Source organism: Hylobates moloch, unplaced genomic scaffold (genome assembly GCF_009828535.3).
Source record: "Hylobates moloch isolate HMO894 unplaced genomic scaffold, HMol_V3 SCAFFOLD_1, whole genome shotgun sequence".
In the NCBI taxonomy this organism is placed as follows: domain Eukaryota; kingdom Metazoa; phylum Chordata; class Mammalia; order Primates; family Hylobatidae; genus Hylobates; species Hylobates moloch.
In genome coordinates, this window is record NW_026652276.1 from 236,175,207 (window position 1) to 236,198,373 (window position 23,167).

General features: G+C 43.1%; 1 protein-coding gene across 4 annotated transcripts in view; it reads left to right on the forward strand.

Annotated features, from left to right (window-relative positions):
* RBM33 (RNA binding motif protein 33) overlaps positions 1–23,167 on the forward strand; it is a 134,507-nt gene that overhangs the window by 106,297 nt on the left and 5,043 nt on the right. For 2 of the 4 annotated variants that reach the window (XM_032753202.2, XM_032753200.2), the window contains exons 15-16: positions 14,254–14,460; positions 16,902–17,090. In XM_032753202.2, coding sequence (XP_032609093.1) covers positions 14,254–14,460; positions 16,902–17,090 — 396 coding nt within the window. Of the gene's footprint in view, positions 1–14,250; positions 14,461–16,901; positions 17,091–23,167 lie in introns of all 4 variants that reach the window. The other 2 variants (XM_032753198.2, XM_032753201.2) reach the window with 1 other exon arrangement.

Sequence of the window (23,167 nt, forward strand, 5' to 3'; positions counted from 1 at the left end):
GACTGATTTGGAAAATGCTTAATGGGGGCTCCTAGGATAATGATGATGATGATGATGATTAGGATTAGGTTTCATTTTGGTTGCCCATGCAACTGACTGATAGTGACTGCCTGGAACAATAGGCTGTGAAGGATTTCATACATGAAAAAGCAGCCTGGTTGGTAAGTAGCCTCAGCTTGAATATAGGCCTGGCGAGTGGCTGGGGTTCCATCATCCCGGTTCCAGAACCTGGGCCGCTGGCCCAGGAAAGGGAGTGCATATTGTGTCCTGGTTAAGAATAGCCATCACTTGCTACGTGCTGTGAATCTATCCTTGAACATTTCTGTGTGAATCAAATTAAGTCACATTTTACATTTAAAACTTCGAAGGGAAATATTAGGGGAATTTGAAATGGAAAGAGATCTTTTGTTATGAGGCTAATCAATTTCTGTGTACGTGAATTTCCATTTTTTTTCCACTCATTTTATTGTCTGGATTTGCTAGGTGAGATTACAAAAGGAACAAATTAATGCTGCTTATAAGTAGTATTAGCAGCAAATACTGCTTCTAAAATTTCATGTGCCATCATGACTATTAAGTAGATAGTTCATCTGTAGAATTGTATTTCATGGAATGGCTCTCTTTTAATTACTTAGAATATAGAAATATTCTCCATTTGCCCATTTTCTCAGAAAGCTATTTTTCAGTATTTAAGAAACCAAAAGAACAACCTTGTTACATTATAATTTTGTTCATAACCAATACATAATTCCCAGAAAAACAATTCAAGTAATAACAGCAAATAAAAAAGTATAAAATATTTACTTAGTGTAAACTTACTATAGTCATCTAAAACCATTCTGTGTGATTAAACACAGGAAAAAGGAATTAGAACAAACAAGTGCCAGGGGAAATTCTTTGCCTTAGGTGGTCAGTTTCTGTCTTCCTATTTAGGGGGAATGGTATAGTCTTTGAAGTGTTTGCATCTTGGTTTTCATTTTGCATCTCTGTAACCTTGGTTACCTGGCCTCAATGAATCCCAGTTTCCTCATCAGTACGATGAGAACCAACTCTCCTCCCAGAATCCTTGCAAGGATTAAATGTCATAATCATGTAAAGTTAGTGGTACAGTGCTTGAGTATGTGATAATAGCTCAGTAAATGTTACTACCCTTTTAGTTGAAGGAAAAAGAAAATGGTTTTTGTTTTTGGAGTGGCTGTTTATATTGATCTTTAAGAAAATGAAAGCAAATACCAATTCAGCTGCTTTATTCTAATCAAGATAATAAAATTTTAAGACTTTGGCGGCAAATTAAGTAAACAGTCCTTTATTCTGTTGGCCACACAGAGAAATGGGAGAAGCACAGAATGCCCCCACAGGAAAGCCAGCTGTCCAATTGTGATGCTCTTGTATTTTATTTTTAAAAGGCTGTCAAAATGCTGCATCCCGAAGGTCCCAGTTTATTTGCGGGATCATGCTTTTGTGGGGTTGGACTGCATTTGTAAATTTCTTTCCTTCCTACCTTCTCAAAAGTTACTCCCACTTTTGGAATGATATGTATATACCTGATCCCTTTTGTGGAGCTTGGGGAGGTGGGAAAGGGAATGTTTTAATATAATTTTAGTTTTAAGAACAGTAGGAGAAACTCTCATATGTTCTTTATCAGATTCACCAGTTGTTTACATTTTGTCAAGTTTGTTTTATCCTGGTCTTTTTGTTCATTTGCATGCACAAAAACCTTCTTTCCCAAACCTTTGAGAGTAGGTTGGAGACATGATGTGTTATGATTCAGAACACAGATACTCCCTTACAAAACCACATTTGTACATTATCAAAAATAAAAATATCGTGCACTGATACTATCATCTTATCCATAGTACATATTCAGATTTTATTCACTGGACCAACTATGTCCTCTGTAGTCCAGCCAGGATCATGCATTATATCCATAGTGTCCCCTAAATCTGCTGTTTCTTGCCCTTGACCTTTTTAAAGAGCAGAGGGAATGCCCTTTAATTTGGGTTATCTTGTGATTTGCCCTGATCGGTTTCAGGTTGCCCATATTTGGCAGGAACACCCCAGAGGGGATATCGGGTCCTTCTCAGTGCATTCAGTTGGGAGGTTTGTCCAGTATTGACAAGATTAACTTTGATGGGGTGACGGGTGGGTAAAATTGGTGTTTGCCAAGTCTCTCCTCTGTAAGGTTACAGTTTTACCCTTTGTAACTAGTAAGTAATTTATAGGAAGATTTTGAGACTATTGGGACTATGTAAATATCCCATTTCTGATCAAATTTTCACTACTGTTAGCAGGCACTGAAGTTTTTCTAATGCCAACACTCCTGTATTTGTTAGCTGTCATACTCCTGCTGTGATAATTTACACTTCTCCTTCATTTATTTGTTCATTTATTTATGTCAGTATGGGTGTATGAATTCTTACTTTATGCAATGAACTGTCACTGTCATTATTTATGTTGATGTTAGAATTGTCCCAGATTGACCAGTGAGAGCCCCTTTAAACTGGCTTCTGTGTCCTTTGATTTGTTGCCATTACTCTTGGAACATGTCCTCACTTTCTGATGCAAGAAGATGCTCAGGCTCACCTTGTTCCTTCTCTGTGTGGGCTCTGGAATCGGTCCTGCTTCTTGGAAGCTCCAGGTCCTCGGAGTGGAGATCTGGGAGCCAGTTGTGCCCACTGCTTTGGCTGTCCTGTCTGGGCCCGCTCAGCACATTTTTTATTCTTCTATAGTGAGTTGCAAAGAAAGGAAAATGGCTCATATGGATACTGCTTTTATACTGTATTTTTTGAAATATGTCATTGGTGGGAATTAGGAAGTAATTTTTGCTATTTTGATTTTATTTTTTGAATTGTTGTAGTTGATAGTTCTAAGAATTAAACGTTACTATTTAGATATTTAAAGTGAGTCCCTTATCCTCTGTAAACCCAAACAAAAGATTGACAGTCATTATTTGCAAATTTTGTTGAGGTTCTAACCTAAGTATTGTTACATGGAAAGGCATGAGACGCAGCTGAGCACTGAGTTGAGAGCTGGGCAGAAACGTGCATGACATGCTTCTGAGGCCGCCCATCGCCCTGTGAGAGCCACTGGTCTAAGAAGCCGTGGAAATTCCTCAGCACTTCGGTCGGGCTTAGAATTTGCTACTGTCACTCCTGCTCCTTCTCTGGATGTGCCATGTTTCATGCCTCTGGCCCACTTATTACTTTGGATCCAGCTCAAGTGGGTCGTCTTCTGGGACGCCTCCCTGGATGGCCGCTCCCACGCACACTGGTTCCTCCTTTCTTTGTTCCTCTTCTGCAGCCTGGTCTTCTCATCTGACCGTGTGTTTTCAGAGCCGGCTCTTGATGTTACTGCTACTTACCTGAGTGGGAGTTTGGTCTTTTTTTGTGTGTCCAGGATGTAAGGCAGTTTCAGGTACATTATAAATGTTTAAGATATTTAAATACTACGTTAAAAATGGCAACATGGCTTGCACTCTCTTACTGAAATAGCAAAGGAGGAATTAGCAGTGTTCTGCCCCTTTCCCAAGTACTTCTGATGATAAAAGTAGTTTCTGTTGACATTTAGATGATACAAGTAAGCAAAATTTGGAAAAAGACAAAAAAAATGAATCGTTACTAATTCTTCTGGGCATTATTTCTTGCAAAAATTTATTGTTGCCTCCTGAAAGTCCTCCTCTATTCATTTGCAAAATGGGATGTTTCACATCCCGTTTTGCTGCTGTTTGAATTGTGTTAAGTGGTAAATCTGCAGTGGTAACTTGTTTGTGGTGAAGACCCATGCAAAGGCAGAGCCTCCACCTTGTGAGTGTCATTCAGGGGAACCCACGTTTTTAGCCTCTAAGGTCCCAGACAGGAGGATGCCGCTGTTCTGGTCACTTGATTTCTGGCAGAAGGTGACTTCCTAGGATGATCTCTGGCAGCGCCTGGGAGTGGATGAGTAGCAGAGCTAAGGAGGAGCTGAGAGGGGCCAGATAGAAGCGACTCAGAAGTAAGGTTCCCAGTCTGAACCTGCCCATGAGAAGGGCAGAGCTGCGGGTGGATTTCCAACAGGACAGTTCTGGGAAGACCAGGCAGGAAGGGAGACTGAGTGTAAATGGCTTTTGACACAGAGGTGGGGGCCACGAGGGATGCATATTCAGGTGCTTGGGGCTGGGGAGGAGCGTGGAGGCACGGGGGGAGGCACCTTATGCCTGCCAAGTTGGCTGGGTGGAGTTTGACCTCATTTGTTTAAAGGTGCTAATGAGTGGTAAAATGGCCAACAGGCAAATAGCAGAAGAGTGAAAGAAAAACAGGGCCTGTAGAATCCTGATTAATCACTTATTTGATAAGACGTACAGTCTAGCATCTTCCTTTTGGAGGAGAAACAGTTGTGCATGAATACTTGTTTTTAAGAGCTTTGAAATGTCTTAGTGTGGGCAGAATTGATAATTTCCAAAGAGACTACTTTTTAAGCATTCTTAATCATGTGGCCTCTAAACATGGCAGGATAGACCATTGGTCATTAGAGGACATAAATCATTTTGAACATATAAGAATTTCCACACTCATTAATTTATGATTTTTTTAGGGGTATGATGTTAGGGAGTAAAATTAGCAGGTGAATCAGAAATAATTCACCTTCAGTTAGGAATCAGGATTAGCTCACCCGCCCCAGCCAGAAGGGGAATCTGCTTTCTTCAATGTCTTAGGTAACTTCCCTCCCCTAACTTTCAGCAGCCTACCCACATAGGATCCTGGTCACCTGTTCTGCAGAACTTGCTCAGTGCTACAGAGCAGATCCTTTGGGGCCACTCTTCCAGGGCAGGGTGGAAGGGCCACTTTTCAGAGCCTGGGGCTGCACCCCTGTGTGAGGGACTGTGTGGCTGGAAGAGCTAGACTTCACACCCTGCCTCATAAGCCACAGCATCTGGAGGTGCCTGGCTTACTTTAGTAATCCTTTTCTTTTTAGACTGGTAGATTTGTGCTGTCAAAATCGGAGAATGCTGGGGTATGAGATCCCCTCAGAGGCTCAGGGCTTTTGTTTGTTCCTTCAAAGGCCAGCTAATTTTGCTTTTGAAAGATCTCCCCAGGCCTAACTGATGTCAGAAAGGTAGACTGTTAAGAGGGAGAGCAAGCACTTGAATAACTGTGCCATGTTCTCACCATACAGTACTAGAAAGTCAAATGCATGTGCTAAGAGAATCCTTTTCTTTCATGAAGCTTGGTGGTTAGGAGGTCTGTCCACCCTGGTCTCTCTAACCTTACGGATTTGGTTTTAATTCTGCCTGTGTAGACCCAGTTCCAGATAGGCAGTATTTCAGATGGAAGTGCTCCCCATGTTTTGCATGCTTCCTATTTCATGAGGATAATTTATCGCAGAGAAGGAAGAGAATATGAGCCTGTTTATTAATACTTTCTTTTACCCTCTGTTCTTTAATCCAGTAGTCTTCAGAGAAAACAATAGAGGAGCCCTAAATGTATTTATATTTAGAAACTTCATATAGCATGCATATCATTTATTGTCCACATTTTGAGTGAGCTTTATAAAGATTACAGGGATAGGCCCAGCATTGTCGTAGTTAATAGAAACCTGTTCAGTGAGGTCTCTGGACTGTAAGATCAGCAACATTGGCGGTGACAGTGAAGTATGGCCTTATCGAAAGGAGAATTCATAAGAGGCTGCCCTGGGACACTACACCCCTGTCCTTCTGTGTGTCCTGACAATGTTATCTGTCCTCTCAGTACGGAGTATCAAATGTCTGTCATGAGTACAGAAATTAATTTAATGTCACCTGAAGACATGCAATTAATCTTTTAGAGGTTTTCATAATACCTTTACAGAAAGAGTTGCCAGTTTGGCGGATTTGGATTTTGGGGTTTAGAAGAAGATAAGGAAAATTAATTTTTCATCAGGGTTAATACAAGTTAGCAGGGCCACAAAGGCTGAGAAAAATGGTTGGGGAATTTGTCAAGTGTTGTCACTCTAGAATAATGCTGCTTAGCGTCTGATAGGTATAATCAAGAGTTGAGATTTCTATAGAGGGGGGTTAATCAATTTGCTCACTAGTGAATGCAAGTCAGTGATAGCACTTCTTCATGGGGTTTAAGAATGAAAATAAGATTTGATCTGTCAAATTGCAGGAAGCCCTGACAATATCAATAGGTGTTTTTATCTATGCATTTAAACCATTTGTTATAAATAAATTTGTCCTGCTAATGTTGGGGGCTACAGACCTCTTTTTTTTGTAACGATTAAGCTGATAAAAAGTATTCCCTAAGCTTACTTAATTCAAATAGTGCCATATATATATATTGAATTAAGTATATATATATATATATATATATATATACACATACACACACACACTAGTCTAAAAAGCGATTTTTATAGCATTAAAAGATAATCATTTGTGGGAAAAAAATGTTTCTGGTTTGACCAGAGATGACAAAACTTCTTTTCTCTCTCATGTGCTTTGGAGGAAGTAGAAGATATTTAAAATGTTGCCTGAACCTAGTGTTGTTTAAAGAGTTAAAAAGCGAACACCACCACCCTGGAAAAATTGAGTTTCAAAGCAAACATACTTTTTATGAATAGAATGTAGTCTGTCACCCACATACAACACTTATATGTGGATGTTAAGATAACAGCTTTCTAAAATTCAATTTGAATCAACAGTATTTTAAAATTTACTTAACTAAGTACTAGTAATTTTAGGATCTCTTTCAATGCTGTAATTATATGCATAACTGTAACCTTATAGAAGACTTACAAATGGGTAGATTTAATTTGGCTTGGTTCTTATTCAAATCTTGTCTATGTGTGTGAGTATAGGTATAAAAATAGGTAATACATTTGTTTCTCAGATGTAATCAGTTGAAGAATTTGTTCCTGGATATTTGTACTACAACATACTAAAATCAAAAGTCAAAATCAGGAAGTTGTTTTGGTATATGCAGTAAAAGGGAATTGAAAGCGTTGTTTCCACATTGATCCTGCCATGTAAATTGGGCCAAGTGTGAGTCTAGCGCGTTGCAGTTCACTCCTCTCGTGGTGCACTCTGCTTGCTGTTTGTTCTAAGAGATGACATGAAATGGAAGCTGGGATTGTGATGTTTAATCTGAGCATATTGGAAACCCAGGAGAGGCCGAATGTCACTGTGTGCTACCCGTGAGTTGGAGTGAATGGTAAAACCTCAGGCGAAAGCACAAGTTGCAAAGTAGGCAGCAAAGTTTGGGCAGAAACGTCACCAGCAATTTCCAGATAGCCGGGTAGCTTGGTGGTGGGTAGCATCTACGGTATCCGGGTGGTATCAAAACCCATATCTTCCTTTCCCTAGCATGGCTGTTGTAATACCTGATTTTGTGGCTAAAATAGGACTTGTCAGTTTACAAGTAATGATTAGGACCACCAAGCTGTATTGGATGCCATTCAGAGTAATGCTTGCCTACTTCTTGACAGAGGTTGTAGTATCAACCACAGTATGGGCTGAAGTGTACCTTGAAATTAACGTCTGTCCATTGGGAAAGGTGAAATGAAAATTTTCTCAAAAACAAAACCACTAATAAAGTAAAATTTGAATGTGATCCACAGAATCCAAAGGGACAAGTTGTTGAATCGAAGAGTCAATGGGAGAATTTGACCTGTGGGTAGAAGTTGTTCACCTGATCCAAACTACGCTTCTGGCCACAACTTAGGGATGTGTATGCTAGTTCACATTCTAGTGTGAACTGGAGTAAAACCCAGGAACTTGAAACTGTTCTGTAGAATTAGCTTTTCCTCATGCTAAGTCAAAAGGGAATAATTGTTCTTTTAATTAGAAAAAAAAATTCATTTTTTTCTTTCAAAATGAAACAACCTTTTACTTATATTCAAACCTTCAGTGCTTAGCATGATCTTCAGAAAAACTCAGAAGCACAGCATTATAGTAGCCCTTCATTTAATTAAAGTGATTTCATTGTTGATCCTGTTTCAGCTCTCTCTGAAAATAGTTTCAAAATATGTTAGTGTAAACTCCTCCCCTGGTTTTGGAGCCACAAAGATGTTCCAGCGCTTATTGTGCAACTGAAGTTTGTTTAATGGGCACAATGAGGACAATACTACTTACCTCTCAGGGAGGTGTGTTAGGCAGTTCTTGCACTGCTATAAAGAAATATCTGAGACTGGATAATTTATAAAGAGAAGAGGTTTAATTGGCCCAGGGTTCTGCAGGCTTTACAGGAAGCATGGTGCCGGCATCTGCTTGGCTTCTAGGGAGGCCTCAGGAAGCTTCCAATCATGGTGGAATGCAGAGTGGGGAGCAGGCGCATTTCATGGCAAAAGCAGGAGCGTGGTGGTGTGGGGCGGAGGGCGGGGCATGCGCCACGCACTGTGAATGGCCAGATCTTTTGTGAACTCAGAGCTTGCTTATCACCAAGGGGATGGCCTAAGCCATTCACCGTCATCCGCCCCATGATCCAAACACCTCCCACTAAGCCCCATCTCCAGCACTGGGGATACATTTCAACAGAAGATTTGGGGAGGGACAAAATACCAAAACTACATCAGGAGGACTGAAGGAAAACAATGTCTGTACAGACCCTAGTACATTTCTTGTCCTATTGTAGACATTCAACAGATATGAGCTATGGATTATTTCACTGCCAGTACTAAGTGAATATATTGAATAATACCAAAACTCTTGATGATTAAGATCCCAGGAGTGCCTTGAAAGTTTCCATTATAAAGTTTTATGATACCATTTGTTGCTATATAACAGGGTCCCCAACCTTACTGGCACCAGGGACTGGTTTCTTGGAAGACAGTTTTTCCGCGGACTGGGGTCGGCGGTGGGGAATGGTTTCAGGATGAAATTGTTACACCTCAGATCATCAGACATTAGAGTCTTATAAGGAGCTGGCAACCTAGATCCCTCGCATGCGCAGTTCACAGTAGGATTCATGCTCTCATGAGGATCGAATGCCGCTGCTGATCTGACAGGAGGCGGAGCTTAGGCAGTAATGCTTGCCTGCCTGCTGCTCACCTCCTGCAGTGCATGCAGCCCAGTTCCTAACAGGCCACAGACTGGTAGTGAGGGTTGGGGACCCCTGCTGTATAAGGTACAAAAACTTGTCTTGGATATAAGCAGCTCCAGAGCTTACCCAGGCAGGGCTTCTTTCTGCTGAGCAGTTTTGTAGGAAGAGTCTTTCCTTGAAAGTTGGGTAGTCGGCATCACAAGACTCTGAAGCACCCCACTTTCTGTGTCTTGTGGTATCTGCCTGCCCTGAGGACACTGTGGTGCATATACCTCCAGGAAGCAAGAGACCACCGAGAACCAGACCCACTGGGAAGAAAGACCAAGTAGCTGCATCCCAACCTGCCATGGGGACCGAAGAGTCTGTCAGTCAGGGCCCAGGAGCTTCCCAAGCAGGCAGGGGTGCAGCGGCAGGCCCAGGAAGGCCCACCCGGCCCCACGGAATGAGCAGAGGTGGCACTAGGAGGTGAGGTCTCTGTCTGCAGGGACTGTCTCATCACAGGCCTTATTCCTGTCTTTTCAGGCCATTTCTTAGAAAGTCATCAACGAGGTATGACACCATCACATCAGGACCCTTTCTTTATGTTACAAGATCTACATAAGGAAATTTTAGGTTTTTTGAAACAGATGAGGAAGGGAAAGGCTTTTTGTAATATCTGTATTTCTGAACTTCAAATAGAGATCAAGCCTACTTAAAAAATAAACTTTCCTTCAATGGAAAATAAAAGTTTACAACTTTATTTTTCAGAGTTCTTATCTGACGTTAATATCACCAGACATAAATTTTCACCAGTCTCTTACCCAAAATAACAATGAAGAGAACTTTCTGTTATTCGGGGTATTTATTGACTCAATGTTTATGCTCTTTTTTTTTTTTTTTTTTTGAGATGGAGTCTCGCTCTGTCGCCCAGGCTGGAGTGCAGTGGTGTGATCTCGGCTCACTGCAAGCTCCGCCTCCTGGGTTCACGCCATTCTCCTGCCTCAGCCTCCCGAGTAGCTGGGACTACAGGTGCCCGCCACCACGCCCAGCTAATTTTTTGTATTTTTAGTAGAGACGGGGTTTCACTGTGTTAGCCAGGATGGTCTCGATCTCCTGACCTCGTGATCCACCTGCCTCGGCCTCCCAAAGTTAAAAATTATCAAATTACTACAGTGTTATGTGTATCACCCAAATACACATGCACATTGTATACCTTACAACACACGAATAACAACATCCTCCTTTTGGTGCCAGCTATTGTTAAACTTTCCTCTCTAGACCATCTTGTTTCTAGCTCTAGATTGCCAGGGAAACAGCGGCCAGAGCATTCGTCTTGCCGTCCGTCATGTTCTGTGAACATCGTTCCCTTTAGGCCAAAGGTACTGTCTCCTCTTTTTCTACCACGTGACACTTCATGTTGCTGGGCTGAAAGTTGGCCTTTTATTATCTTAGTGACATGTAGTAAATATGTGTGTACTGATTGACAGTGGCTATAACCTAATATTCTGATACTATAATCTCTTTTAGCACATTCAGAACTACTTAGCTTTAAAAAGTACAATCTAGTATTTACTGATCTATTCACTAAATATTTCAGTGCCTTCTATGTGCATGAGACATTGTGGTATGGTGAACAAAAGAGATTCACTGGGGTCTAAACCATTGGCTTCTCTCAAGCACTTACAAAATAGCAAATGTGGTTGGCATCCTTGGAGACCTAGCTGGTTAAGCTACCAGGGAGCTGATTTAGATTGCTTAAGTTCATACGATGGAAGTCCTTCTTAGAGAGCAAACCTTCCACAATCCATGCATTTTCCCACCTTAGTGGAAAGGGTAGAAGTTGGAGAATCACAGTCAGTAAGACTGTTGGGTTGCTGAGTTGTGTGGAGAACTGAGTGGTCTGATGTCCCCTCCACCTAACATGGGCCCTCATGGGCCCTGGAGGCTGGTGTGAAGTGTTCGTGCTTGTAAAGAGGAGGAATGTTTTCTTTGGCAGTACAGCTGAACATGTGCATAGTGAATTTATGAATCTCACACTAAGATTGTACTGTCAGGCAACACCATTGCAATAGGATTTTGGATAAATTAATGGTCACTGGTTCTCATGAAAGATGAGGGTATGTGGTATATATTTTTAAATTTTAAAACTTTCTAGTGTAGAAAATTTCAAGCATGTATAAAACTAGAGAGAATTCACATAGCTTTTTAAGATACAGACTGAAAAATTGTGTACTCAAGATAGGCCCTCCCTGCCTGTGGTGGGATACCTGCTCACACCTTGGGTAGGAAGACCTTGTGGAGAAGGTTTAAGAGGCACAAACTACCAGCCTGACTTTGGATTGTGCAAGCGGTCTGCCTTTTCACAGTGCCTCCATTTTCATGTGGGGGTTGGGGGTAGCCCCTGTAAGACAGGAGTGACTCCCAGTAAGATCAGCACATTTCAGGCGATGATAATTCACATGATAGAGTCATAGAGCATTAGGTGGGAGAACCCATCTGGCTCAGTCACCCGCAGCCCTGGCTGGACAATAGCAGATGTACCCATGGTCCTTTTCCTCTGTGTAGTGTGTTCCCTTGATTAACTGGGGGGTGTTAAACCAGCTCTGCACTTCTGGGATGAACCTTACCTGGTCATGAGGTGTGATCCCTTTTCCGTGTTGCTAGATTTAGTCTGCTAATACTCTGTTGGGGATTTTTTTTTCATGTATGTTTATGAGGAATATTCTTTTGCAGTTGTCTTTTCTTTTGATGCCTTTGGCCTTGTATTAGGGTAATACCAGGCCCAGGAATGAATGGGGAAGTGCTTCTGCCTTTTCTGTTTTCTGAAAGAGATTGCGTAAGCTTAGTAGTCTTTCTTCCTTAAATATTTGATAAAACTTACTGGTGAAGCTATTTGGGTCTTTGTTTTTCTTTGTGAATGGTTTTTAATTCATTGTCTTTACTTCTTAGAGTTCTATTTGTATTTTCTCTTTCGGTCAGTTTTGGTACTTGTGTCTCATGGAATTTGCACATTTCATGTAAATTGTCTAGTGTGTTGATGTAAAGTTGCTTGTAATGTCTTTTTAATTTCTTAGGGTCCATTGCGGTGATCCCTCTTTGTTGCCTTCTTTTGGTAATTTATCTTCTTTCCTTTTTTCTTGGTCAGTATCCTTAAAGGAGCATCAATTTTTTGCTGATCTCAAAATACCAACTTTTGGTTTCGCAGATTTTCTTTTTTCTTTTTACCATGCCATTGCTTTTCACTGTCATCTTTTATCATTTTCCTTCCTTCTACTTGGGTTTGATTTCCTTTTTTGAGGAAGGGGGACTAGCTTCTTGAGGTAGAAACTCAAATTACTGATTTTAGATGTTTTTCCTTTTTGATGTGATTGCTTAAGTTGCACCCCCTGAATTTTGATGTGTTGTGTTTTTGTTTTCATTCTGTTTAAATATTTTTTTGTTCAGTGTTTGTATTATTTTTATTTCTCAGCCTAGCTTCCTAGGGGTTGACCCTACTGCTGCGTAGCTTAGTGGCCAGGCAGCGCCTGGGACGAGCTTGTGCTCAGGTCTCTGGACCCTGCACGGCCCCCTGTGGCCAGTTTTCTGTGTGTGGGTTGGGGCTTCCCAGGCAGCCATGTGGGGAGAGCCCATCTAGGCCTTCTCTAGCACTTTCTGTTCTGGAATTTCCTCATTAGGTTTCTCAGATTTCTAGCTGGTGTGCTGCTTGTTCCACACTGAACCATGACCCTCTGGCCTACAGACCCATGGGCTTCCCTGCACCTTTCCCTCCGAGGGTGCTCCTTGTATGGCCAGTGCTGCTGGGGGACTTCAGGCCTTACTGAGTTTCGGCCCTGTGCTCATGGAGCTGCCACACACTGCACTGTCCTCACAGCTCAGGAATAAATGCTTCTCCATTTGTTTCGTTTTCTTTGATTTCCAGAGTCCTCAAATGTTGTTTTGGGAAATTTTGTCCAGCTTGTACTTGTTTTGGAGAGAGAAGATTTGCAGACTTTTTCATGCCACCTGTTCCTGTGTGACATTTTTCATCTCATCTTTTCTTGAGTCCCTGTTACTTTGTACAGTCTTAGCAGAAATCTTAGCCACATGCATCTTGCCCCAATCCGTGTTCCTTCTTTTTGCAGAGCCCTTTGTTCCGTTTGGTCTCCACAAGGTACGTTTGGTAGGAAGAGCGGGACAAGGCTATGTGGGCTGCTTCTGAGCTGGTTGACCAGGTTGCTCCTGGAGACACTGGCACAGCTAAGCACCCCGTGGGGGGCGTTTACTATCCCATGACTGACACTCCCTCCCTGTCGATGTTGAGAGTGGGCCTGGTGCTAATAAAAGCCTCCATCTTCCTTTTCAAGTCCAAGCATCCATCCTGACATAATTCATCAGGGTGGTGTCTGCTGTCCTTGCGGTTCTTTCCCAGCCTCCAGCTGTTCTTTGGGAGAAACACTACTCAGTACTGAAAGCAGCTGATAGGCACCACCCTAAGACATTTTTATGCTGCCTGGATGTATGAACAACATCGGTGGCGCAGTTCCAAGGTGTACTTGCCTCCTGATCGATGAACAGACTGTTAATAAAACACAAAAGTTAAGATTCCTGGTATTTCTAAGGTGCTTCGTAGAGTAAGTGCGCTTCTTGGAAATCCACATACTCTGTAGTTGCTAATGGCACTTTTAACTCTTGGCAGAAGGAAGGGAAGTTTCTAGCCAGTATTTTGCGATGCTCTTTGGTGCTTCAGAGCGCTGTATTGGAGAGGTCAGAGTATTTGAAGTTCCTGTATCCAGAGGGGGTGCAAGGCGCCATGATGGGTTTGGAAGACTTACAGTCGCAACCAGCAGGAGTTGGGCTCGTTGCCTTCTTAGGGTAGGTTGGAATGGGAGTTAAGAGTTTAAAACCACTGCTCATGCAAACTGTACATTTTAACAAGAATGCTCTTGAAAGTGAATAATGCATGCTGAAAGTGAAAATGCGTGTTGCATATGAAGTATTTTGAAGATAACCAGTATTTCACGGAATTCAACAGCATTTATTTTAATCGCAGACCTGTTATATGAATATAGTAATTAAAGGGCATCTTAGTGTTTGAAATTTCAAACATACTGTTAGAACCTGACCACTCTTCAATGAGAAATTTCCTTACTGGCTCTAGTGAAATGACAAGTTTCGAGTCACACTTGTTTGAAATGGTTTTGCTTTGTGGGTGAACACTGGCTGAGGTGGGCTTCCTAATGCTGGGGAGGAGCGTTTGGTGGAGCAGACACTGAACAACGTGCTGCCTTCTTGGTTTCAGCAGGGAGGAGAGAGCGATGGCTTTTTTCACCCAGAAGGCCAGCCCCAGCGGCTTCCCCAGCCTCCAGAAGTGGGACCACAGCCTGCCCGCAAGGTGACGCTGACCAGGGGGGGCCTCCAACAGCCCCCACATCTGCCAGTGGGGCCCCACGCACACTCGCCTGTCCCTCCAGGGATCAAAAGCATCCAAGGAATTCACCCGGCGAAGAAGGTACTGCTTGTTGCCTTGCGCACAGCCCTGGAAACGCGAAGGCCGGTGTGAGGCAGTGTTCAGACGCACTCTGATTTGTAGCGCATGGCACACAGTAGTACTCACATTCATAAGTGAACCATCATTTCCTTTGTTCTGGCTTTGAAAACACATTAACATTTTCACCAAAGCCTTTTCCTCTCCTGACTTATTTCACAGAACAAACCCAGAAGAGCACCCACAGCCAGCCAGGAGTGCGATTGCTTCCCGCCGCTCTGAACTGTCTACCCAGCAGCATCTGCTGTGCTCTCGGGACAGTGCCTGCTGCTGCGTGTCAGCATGCTTTCCTTCCTCTGTTCACTGACTCACCAGAAATTTTACAAATGCAAAATCAAGTGCATGCTCATGGCCCTAGTTCAGACAGGGGAAACTGAGGTCTTTGGAGATGACGTAACTTGCTCTAGGCCACAGTTCCCAGCTCCTTAATCCTTCCCTTAACCCTGGGGATTGGAAGGAGCTTCTCTGAGCTCAGGCTGTCAGGCAGGAAGCAAGGGTGCTCACCATCCCCCTTTCTGTTGGAGTGACCGTCTGTGTGCTAGGAGCACATCCTGTCATATTGTACACAAGTGACAGAGTGCCCTTCCCCTCAGCTTCTAGTGAGGCATCTTTCTGGCTCCCCAAAGTCTTGAGAGTGAAGTGCCCTCTTGGTGCAAAAGCCAGCAGCACCTGTTGGGTGGAGCTATGCAGAGGGAGACCTGGGCGCAGCCCTGCTTTGCGCTCTGGAGGATGGCAGTTCTGCCCGCTCGTCCTCCCTCGTCATCTCGTCACTTTAGAAGTAGTGTTACTATTAAGACTATTCTGGCTCCTTTTGAAGTATTTAAGTTACTTTGTCTTATCTCATAAACACTGCATGATATGAGAGCAAACAAAATTCCATTTTGTACTAGGAAACAGATGTATAGACAGATTCAGTGATAATGCCAGTGTTAAAGTGATGGATTCTTTAAAGATTGCTGCGGTCTGAATTTTCTTCCTTCAGGTACCATCCTTGAATGTATGATGAGAAAGGCCTTAGAAACACACCCTGCATACACGCACACACACAGCACACTTGAGTTTCTTCAACTTAAACGTAAACGCTCCTGTGAATGAGGATCATGATGTTTCCTTTCTTATTTAAGCAATTCTCAGCATCTTATAAGAAGATGCATTTAAAAAACCCTGGTGCTTGGTGCATATAAGTAGGCATTTGTTATTATTGTTAATATCATAACTTACTCTAGTTAGAACAGAGGACTGGTCAGTTACTGCTGATCTCCAGCCAGGGTAACTGTAACTTGCAACTTCTCATGTGCATTTTCCAGTGTGGTTTCTCTTGAAATAACGCCTTGCAACTGTTTTAAAACTTACTTCACAGGCATAGTTTTGCTGCCTTCTTCAGAGTACTAAGAAATGTGGAGGTTTTCTCTTCGTTTCCTCTTGTGTGTGTGCACACTCATGTCCTGAGGTTCTATTCCAGTTTCCGCCTAACTTTCTGCCTTTTTCTGTGATGGACTGGGAGGCCACTTTTGCATTCTGCCCAGACTCCCCGACAGAATTCGGGTAGACCATCTGGAAACCGAGTGCCGTCCATCTCCACCCTGCCTTCTGCGCTTCACCGCTGTCCTAGGCTGCATTGGGCACATATGTTCTCTCTGACTTTCTAATCTGGAGAAAGTGTGGGAAAGTTCAGCAGTTTCCTCTTTTTTAAAAGTTCCTTGAGCAGTAGTTTTGAACCCTAGGCAGCTTTTAAAAATGATAATGCTTGGGCCCGCCTTAGACCAGCAGAATCATACTTGGGGGTGCCTGGGTCCTCAGTCACAATTGTGTTTTGTTTCTTTTGAAAAGCCTGCAGACGATGGAAATGTGCAGCCACGGCTGAATTTCTGGTTGCAGAATCTGCCTGGGAGGGTTACAGGGTAGCAAATGTAGTCTCTGCCAGCGGAGTCAGGTACATGATGCTGTGGCTTGTTGTGACTGTAAGGTGGACTTAGCACTGTGCTCAACAGGTCCTGCTTAAACCAGCCTATACTACGCTAGGAGAAATGGGGGCTCTGGGACTCTCAGGACTGGATCCAAATTCTTAACTGTCATTTGCAGCAAGTTTCTCAGCCCCGATGGGTGCCTGATCTACACAGAATGATGATGACACAGTACCCACCGAGCACAAGTGTGTGGCCTCTGGAGAGGTGCAGGCTTCGTCAGCTCCTTCTCTTCCACCGCCTACACTTAAACTTGCTGGATATAGTTGTCTCATTTAGTTATTAAAACATTCTCTGATAGTGGATAGAAAACTACAGAAAATCCTGTAGCTCATGGTATATTTTAATGGATTCTAAGTTATTTGTTCACTTTTATATCTTAGTTACTATGGAAGAAGCTCAGGCTTGAAACTCTGAATGTATTTCCTTTGTTGTCACCAGGCCATCATGCACGGACGAGGCAGAGGAGTGGCCGGTCCCATGGGCCGGGGGCGCCTGATGCCAAACAAGCAGAACCTGCGGGTGGTGGAGTGCAAGCCCCAGCCCTGCGTGGTGTCTGTGGAGGGGCTGTCCTCGTCCACCACGGATGCCCAGCTGAAGAGCCTGCTGATGTCAGTGGGACCCATTCAGGTAGCCGCCTGGGGGTGGCATCTGTGCCATGGGTGGTTGTGTCCCAAGACAAAGTCATTTCTTGACTTAAAACACAGTGCCCATTGTTTTGGCTACTTCATATTAAAATAATACTTGGGAAATAAGACAAATAACCTGTTGTGCATACTTAATATCAGAACATTTGCCTCAAATGTTTATTTTGAAATTTTCAGATTCTTAGTTATAAATTTTAAGAAATAAATACTCCAACTGAACAGATTATCCTTTGAGATCCTCATATTGTCATAGAAGGTTCACACTTGCACACATACATACAGAATTTTTTGTTCTATCAAATGACTTGTTTTATTTGTAATAACATTACATTTTAAAGTATTTAGCCTTCTTTTCCTTGCTTTCCAGAAATAGTTTCATGTGCTAAATAACTGTGACTTGGTTTAGATTTTACAAATATGACAGTATCTTGGACTGTATCTTCATCTCTTAATTTAAAGCTGGCTAACTCTAATGCTGAAACATGCCTGCTGAGCTGGCTGCAAATGAGATGCATGAAAAGGAACACAGTTCCAGGTCCATTGGAAACAGGTTTTCCACGGAAACTCCTGGTCTCTGTAGGCCCAGAGCCCTGTAGCCGACCCAGCGAAGAAGCCACCTGCTTGTTCAGTCTGATTTCTGGCCTCCCTGTCAGGTGCCACCTGTGGTGCCCATTGTTGCCATTGCCATGCGCCCTGCATCCCGTGGCGGAATCTGGTGTGTCTGAGGGCAGAGCACTTTGGAAATAAGACATTTTTGGAAGCACAGAGTACATGTCAGAGTTCTGAGGAGTCCAAAGTGCTTTCTTTCAAGAATCTCTTACAGCCTCTAGCTTCATGGGTGAATTTGGAAACATGTTAACACTAGGGTTGATACAAGTAATTAATGTACATGTTTTAGATCTCCATCTGCTGTTGACAGTTCCTAAAAATGAATAGATGAAAACCCTTCCAGAAACATACATGTTACTTGGGTTTAATTGCTGCCATCTTCATTATTGGCTTCCTGGGGAGATAGGTTTCATTTTTATTGGTGTGTAGTAATGGAAAGTTAACCCAAAGCCTTGGCTTCTGTTTGTGATAGAGCGGGCTCCCTAGTGGTGCAGTTAGGAATACTTTATCAGCTATTAGAAGTGTACAGTTTATGTTTAAGGATATTTCAAAACAGTTGATCATAATCTGGATTAATTTGCAGGAACACAGTAGACACTAGAGCATTTTAGATGGATTAAAATGTGGTTATCCTAATCTGAGATCCTCAAAATCAATGGCGACGGAGAATTCTGGTCCAGTAACTGTGTAGCAGTGAGTCCAGGTGAAAAAACCCTGAGCCTAGTCTGTTGGGAGCCACAGACGGGTGCACTTGGCGAGGCCTCACGTGTGTGGCCCAGTGTCCTGCCGGTCCTCCTGTCTTTGGGGTGATCTGCACTTCCCTGTGGGCGGAAGGGTTGCATTGTTGTTTTCATATGTCACCTGCTACTTTTGTGAACTTTGCTTCATCATGCGTAGCCTTGATCATTTTCTTGAATATTTTTGAGTGTGATCGAGTTGTCAAGATCCATACCTGAACAGCAAGTACTGTTTGCTTCTCACAGCATTGAGTGAGGCTCAGAGCCTACATTGTGAGAAGATGCTTGGAGTCATTGCCAAACCAGCTAACTTCTGTCTTGTCTTTTAAATTGAATTTTGCGTTTTGTACTGTGGGTTTGTATAGACCTCTTATATGGTCTCTTTTTTTCTTCCGTTTGCTTCCATTTCCTTCGAGTGCTGGGATTACAGGCGTGAGCCACAAATACTTTTTATCCTAAATGTTTTGGAATAGTGTCGAGTCTCTGTCTCTTTGGGATATGGCACCACCTAGTGTTCACTGGTGTAATGCCAGGTGGTGTCTACACCAGGAGGACCTGTATTCATTCCTTTGGGACTTTTAATTGTAGAAAATTCTAGTAACTGCACGTTATTTTTTGTTTTTGTTTTTGGAGATGGAGTCTCGCTCTGTCGCCCAGGCTGGATTGCAGTGGTGCGATCTGGGCTCACCGCAACCATCGCCTCCCGGGTTCAAGTGATTCTCCTGCCTCAGCCTCCCGAGTAGCTGGGACTACAGACGCATGCCACCACACCTGGCTAATTTTTTGTATTTTTAGTAGAGACGAGGTTTCACTGAACACGTTAGCCAGGATGGTCTTGATGTCCTGACCTCGTGATCCGCCCAAAGTGCTGGGATTATAGGCTGTAACTGCATGTTAACTATACTTTTTAAACCCATGGAATTTGATAACTTTTCTCAGTATACCAGTGATGTGGTAGCCAGTTTTGTTCTCAGATTAGTGTTTTACTTCCTTAAACTACATTAATAAGCCTCTCCAGAAAGTCCATTTCAAAGACATTTATCTATAGACTCAAAGAGTGAGGAAGAATGAGAAGATTTCATAGAAATGTCATAACCGGAAGATGGTCTTCCAAAAAGTTTCGAACTGTAACCATGTTTCAGAAATTGTAACTTGACAAGAACTTGATTCCTCGAAGACTATTTTTTTTTTTCTGTCTACTCATAAACCACATATGAACTCTTTCGTTCTTCCTGGGTGTCATCTGGAAGGAAGTGAAAGAAGCAAGAAACTGTCATCTGTGTTTCTTGCAGGAAAGCACATTAAAGCAGTGGGAAGAAGGGGAGTGGGCGCGCAGCCTCCCTGGCTGGGCCGCAGTGACCGACTTCTCCCGAGTCAGCTGTGCTCCCAAGGCCAGGGGGGCTGCCGTCCCCCAGAGGCTGCTGAGGAGAGCCCTCGGAGATGCAGCGCGGGATGCTCTCCCTAACACTGCTGATTTCGGGGTAGGCATAGAAACGTAGAAAGCACCGCTCAGAGAAGAATCTGCCCTTTGCAGAGCGGATCTCAGCCCACCATGGAGGCCCTGTGAACTCGGTGGAAGGTGGGATCATCTCGGCATCTGACTGACCGATTCTGCTTCTGCTTCTAAGATAAAGTGGATCGCCGAGAAGACGGCCCCTTTATGTCTGGTTCTGACTGCAGGAAGGCCTGGTTGGTGAAGTAGAAAATCTTGGAATCTTGAGTAAGCAGCTGAGTGGTTTTGAAGTTTGGACAATTGAGAAAGAAAACACTAAGCAGTGTCAGACATGGATTCCAGAAAAGCCCACATCACAGGCTTAAAGAACAGATGTGTGTGGGCACAGGATGGGAAGCCACAACGGAAAAGCTGGTTAACTGGAGGCTCTCCCACAGGGTTCTGAGAACACGGTTGTTAATCATTCCAAAAGGAGGAGGAAGATTGAAGAGACCTGTGTGAGAACACAGAGCTTGTCTGTGCTTTAGAGGAGAAACATGTGTAAGACAGGGAAGACGGGACAACCAGGAATGGAAAGGGAAAAGGAGAGATGAGGAGACGTTTTAAAATTATACCAGAGCAAAAGGAGCAGCGCACCCATAGTGATCACATGGATGTGCAGGAGAGCCCAAACATTGAAATTCAGGGGAAGTACCAGAATTGGTGTCCAGGAAGACCCAGCATGTTACAATAACAGATGGAAACATGAAATGGGGCAGAAAACTCGGTGTAGGCTGGAGTTGCCCAGAGCACTGTTGTGAACCTTTCTTTACCGCTCAGCCCACCACTGGAATCGTGTGCAGGCTTCAGGTGCTCTATTTCCAACAGGAGGTTGGTCGCACAATGACCTGTGTGTAGAGGGGAGCCCCACGGGCCAGTCCTGCACACCGTTCCATACAGAAATGCTTAGCAGGCTCACTGAGGCTCTGCAGGGACTCGGCCCTTCCTGCCAGGGCGTGCCTCCCCCACCCCTCTAGTGTCGTACTCTGTTGTAGGGTGGCGCTCAAGAATTTACATCTCTCACGATTTATAAATTAGGCTTATTTTAAGCAGTTTGACTTGTGTTTAAAAGCAGCTGATATCTTTTTTTTTTTTTTTTTTCCTTTAAGTGATTCCTTAAGGTGCTAGAATTATTGGCCAGAGGGAGAAAAAGAGCTTGGTGTTTAGGATTGCAGAATCCATTGTAATCCTGTAACATTTTAGTTATCTTTATACATGCAGGCACACACACAACCACAGCCATGCACAGACATGTATACACATGCACAGACTCTTCCTCAAAAGAGGAAGAACTTTTCACAGGGAAAAGAGGCTAGGGTTCTGAACAACATGGAAGCTTTTTGCTGCCAGGTGGCGTGGTTGTTGATTCAATCTTATGGTTCTGGATGGGATTGCTGGGTACAGATGTGGGAAGCTGCCAGCTGAAGTGTATTCTTTTAACTTGCATTTGCTACTTATTTATAGTAGTCCAGTGAGATTTCCTCAGAAGTTGTCTGAAGATGTCTCTGAAAATGAAAAGCCAGTCAGGGTGAGAGCTGCTGTGCCAGCCTTTCCCCTCTCCCTGCCAGTATGTTATGTGGGGCTGGGGGTGAAGAAGGAGGTCCTTACATAGGTCAGTATGTAGACTGGAGACAAATTCTAACTTTTGGTTTGTTGTGGGTGAAGAAAAGTTTTAACTCTGATAGCGTGTTGCTGAGTTGTGTAGACGTGTATATTTTCACAGTGGAAGCTGGCGACCATGTCTTAAGCTTTCACTGGAAAGTTTCTTTTCTTCTGCTCCTAATAAATCACGAATACTTGTCATTTTGGTAGGTCAGAAATGGTTGAATATTGGCAATTTCTACAATTTAATTTTGTATCTAGAAAACAGGGTTTATTTCTGAAAGAAGGTACAAAAATGTAAGTAGAGAGGCTAGACAGGAAGCAAATGTTAGGGCAGCAGACTTGTTCATTATGTTGAGTGTCTGAAAACCATGTCATTCCTCTGATTGAAGAATCTCACTGGAAGTTAATGCTTTCTTCACGGATAGCTCCTCAATCAAATCGAGGTTTTTAAGCTACATGGATTACAAGTAAAACCCGATACCAAATGTTGTACGATTGGCAGCCTGATGCCCTCATTTCACATTGTGAAATTGCCCAAAGGAAATAAAGTCACCACATATATCTAGAAATGTTATTTCCCAAAAGAACTGTTGATATTTTCTTTTTTATTTTTAAAAAAATTTTTTTTTGGAGACAGAGTCTCACTCTGTCACCCAGGCTGGAGTACAGTGGTGTGATCCTGTGATCATGATTCACTGCAACCTCCACCTCCTGGCCTCAAAGGATCCTTCTGCCTCAGCCTCCTGAGTACCTAGGACTAGAGGTGCACACCACTGCACCTGGCTAATTTTTGAATTTTTTTGTGGAGACAGGCTCTCGCTTGAGTATAGTACTTCCAAAATCCAGATTCTATCTGTGAATTGCAGAATGTTATTCATTGTTTTACGATATATGAAATTAATTTTCCTTATCCATTCCTAATGAAGGAATTTTTATATTTTTAGACAAGATAAGTTTAGAGAAGGTCCGTTATTATAGTTCTCACAGTAAGCTCTGCTACCGTATTGGCAGCTGTTGTGTGAAACTGTTTCATTCACTTTGGGCATTGTTTAAACCCCCCAGGATCCTGGAGCACTGAGCATGCTAACACTGTTGCTGGAAGAACGGAGAGAACCCTGGAGGCACGGCTGCTGCAGCTCTAACCTAGGTTAGGGTTAGGGTTAGGCTGGGATGGACAAGTGACACTCACTCCACACAGCCCCTTACCTGGGAACAGAACAGATAGCATTTTCTCTTTGGAAGTTGCTCTGTTGTTTCAGTGACTGAATGTCATTCACAGGCTAATACACAAAAGGGGTGCATGCTGAAATATGAGTCTGGCAGATTGGGAGAGAAAACAGGTCTCTGTCAAGAAATACAGGCGGAATTTCAAAGTCCAGAAAGCCATATTGCAAGCCATATTGCTGAGAATGTATCCAGGAGACCACGTTGTGGGGCTTTACTTTTCCTGTTAATGAGAAGTGAAACTATCAAGAAATTTCTTTTGTATTCATTTTTTATTTCAGAAAGAAGGGAGAAAGTCTGATATTTTACTGAACTTGTTTCAGAAAAAAACAAACCAATTCCGTTACTGCTTCACAGGCTGCCTCATTGCTGGCCTGTCTCAGTGATGTCCCC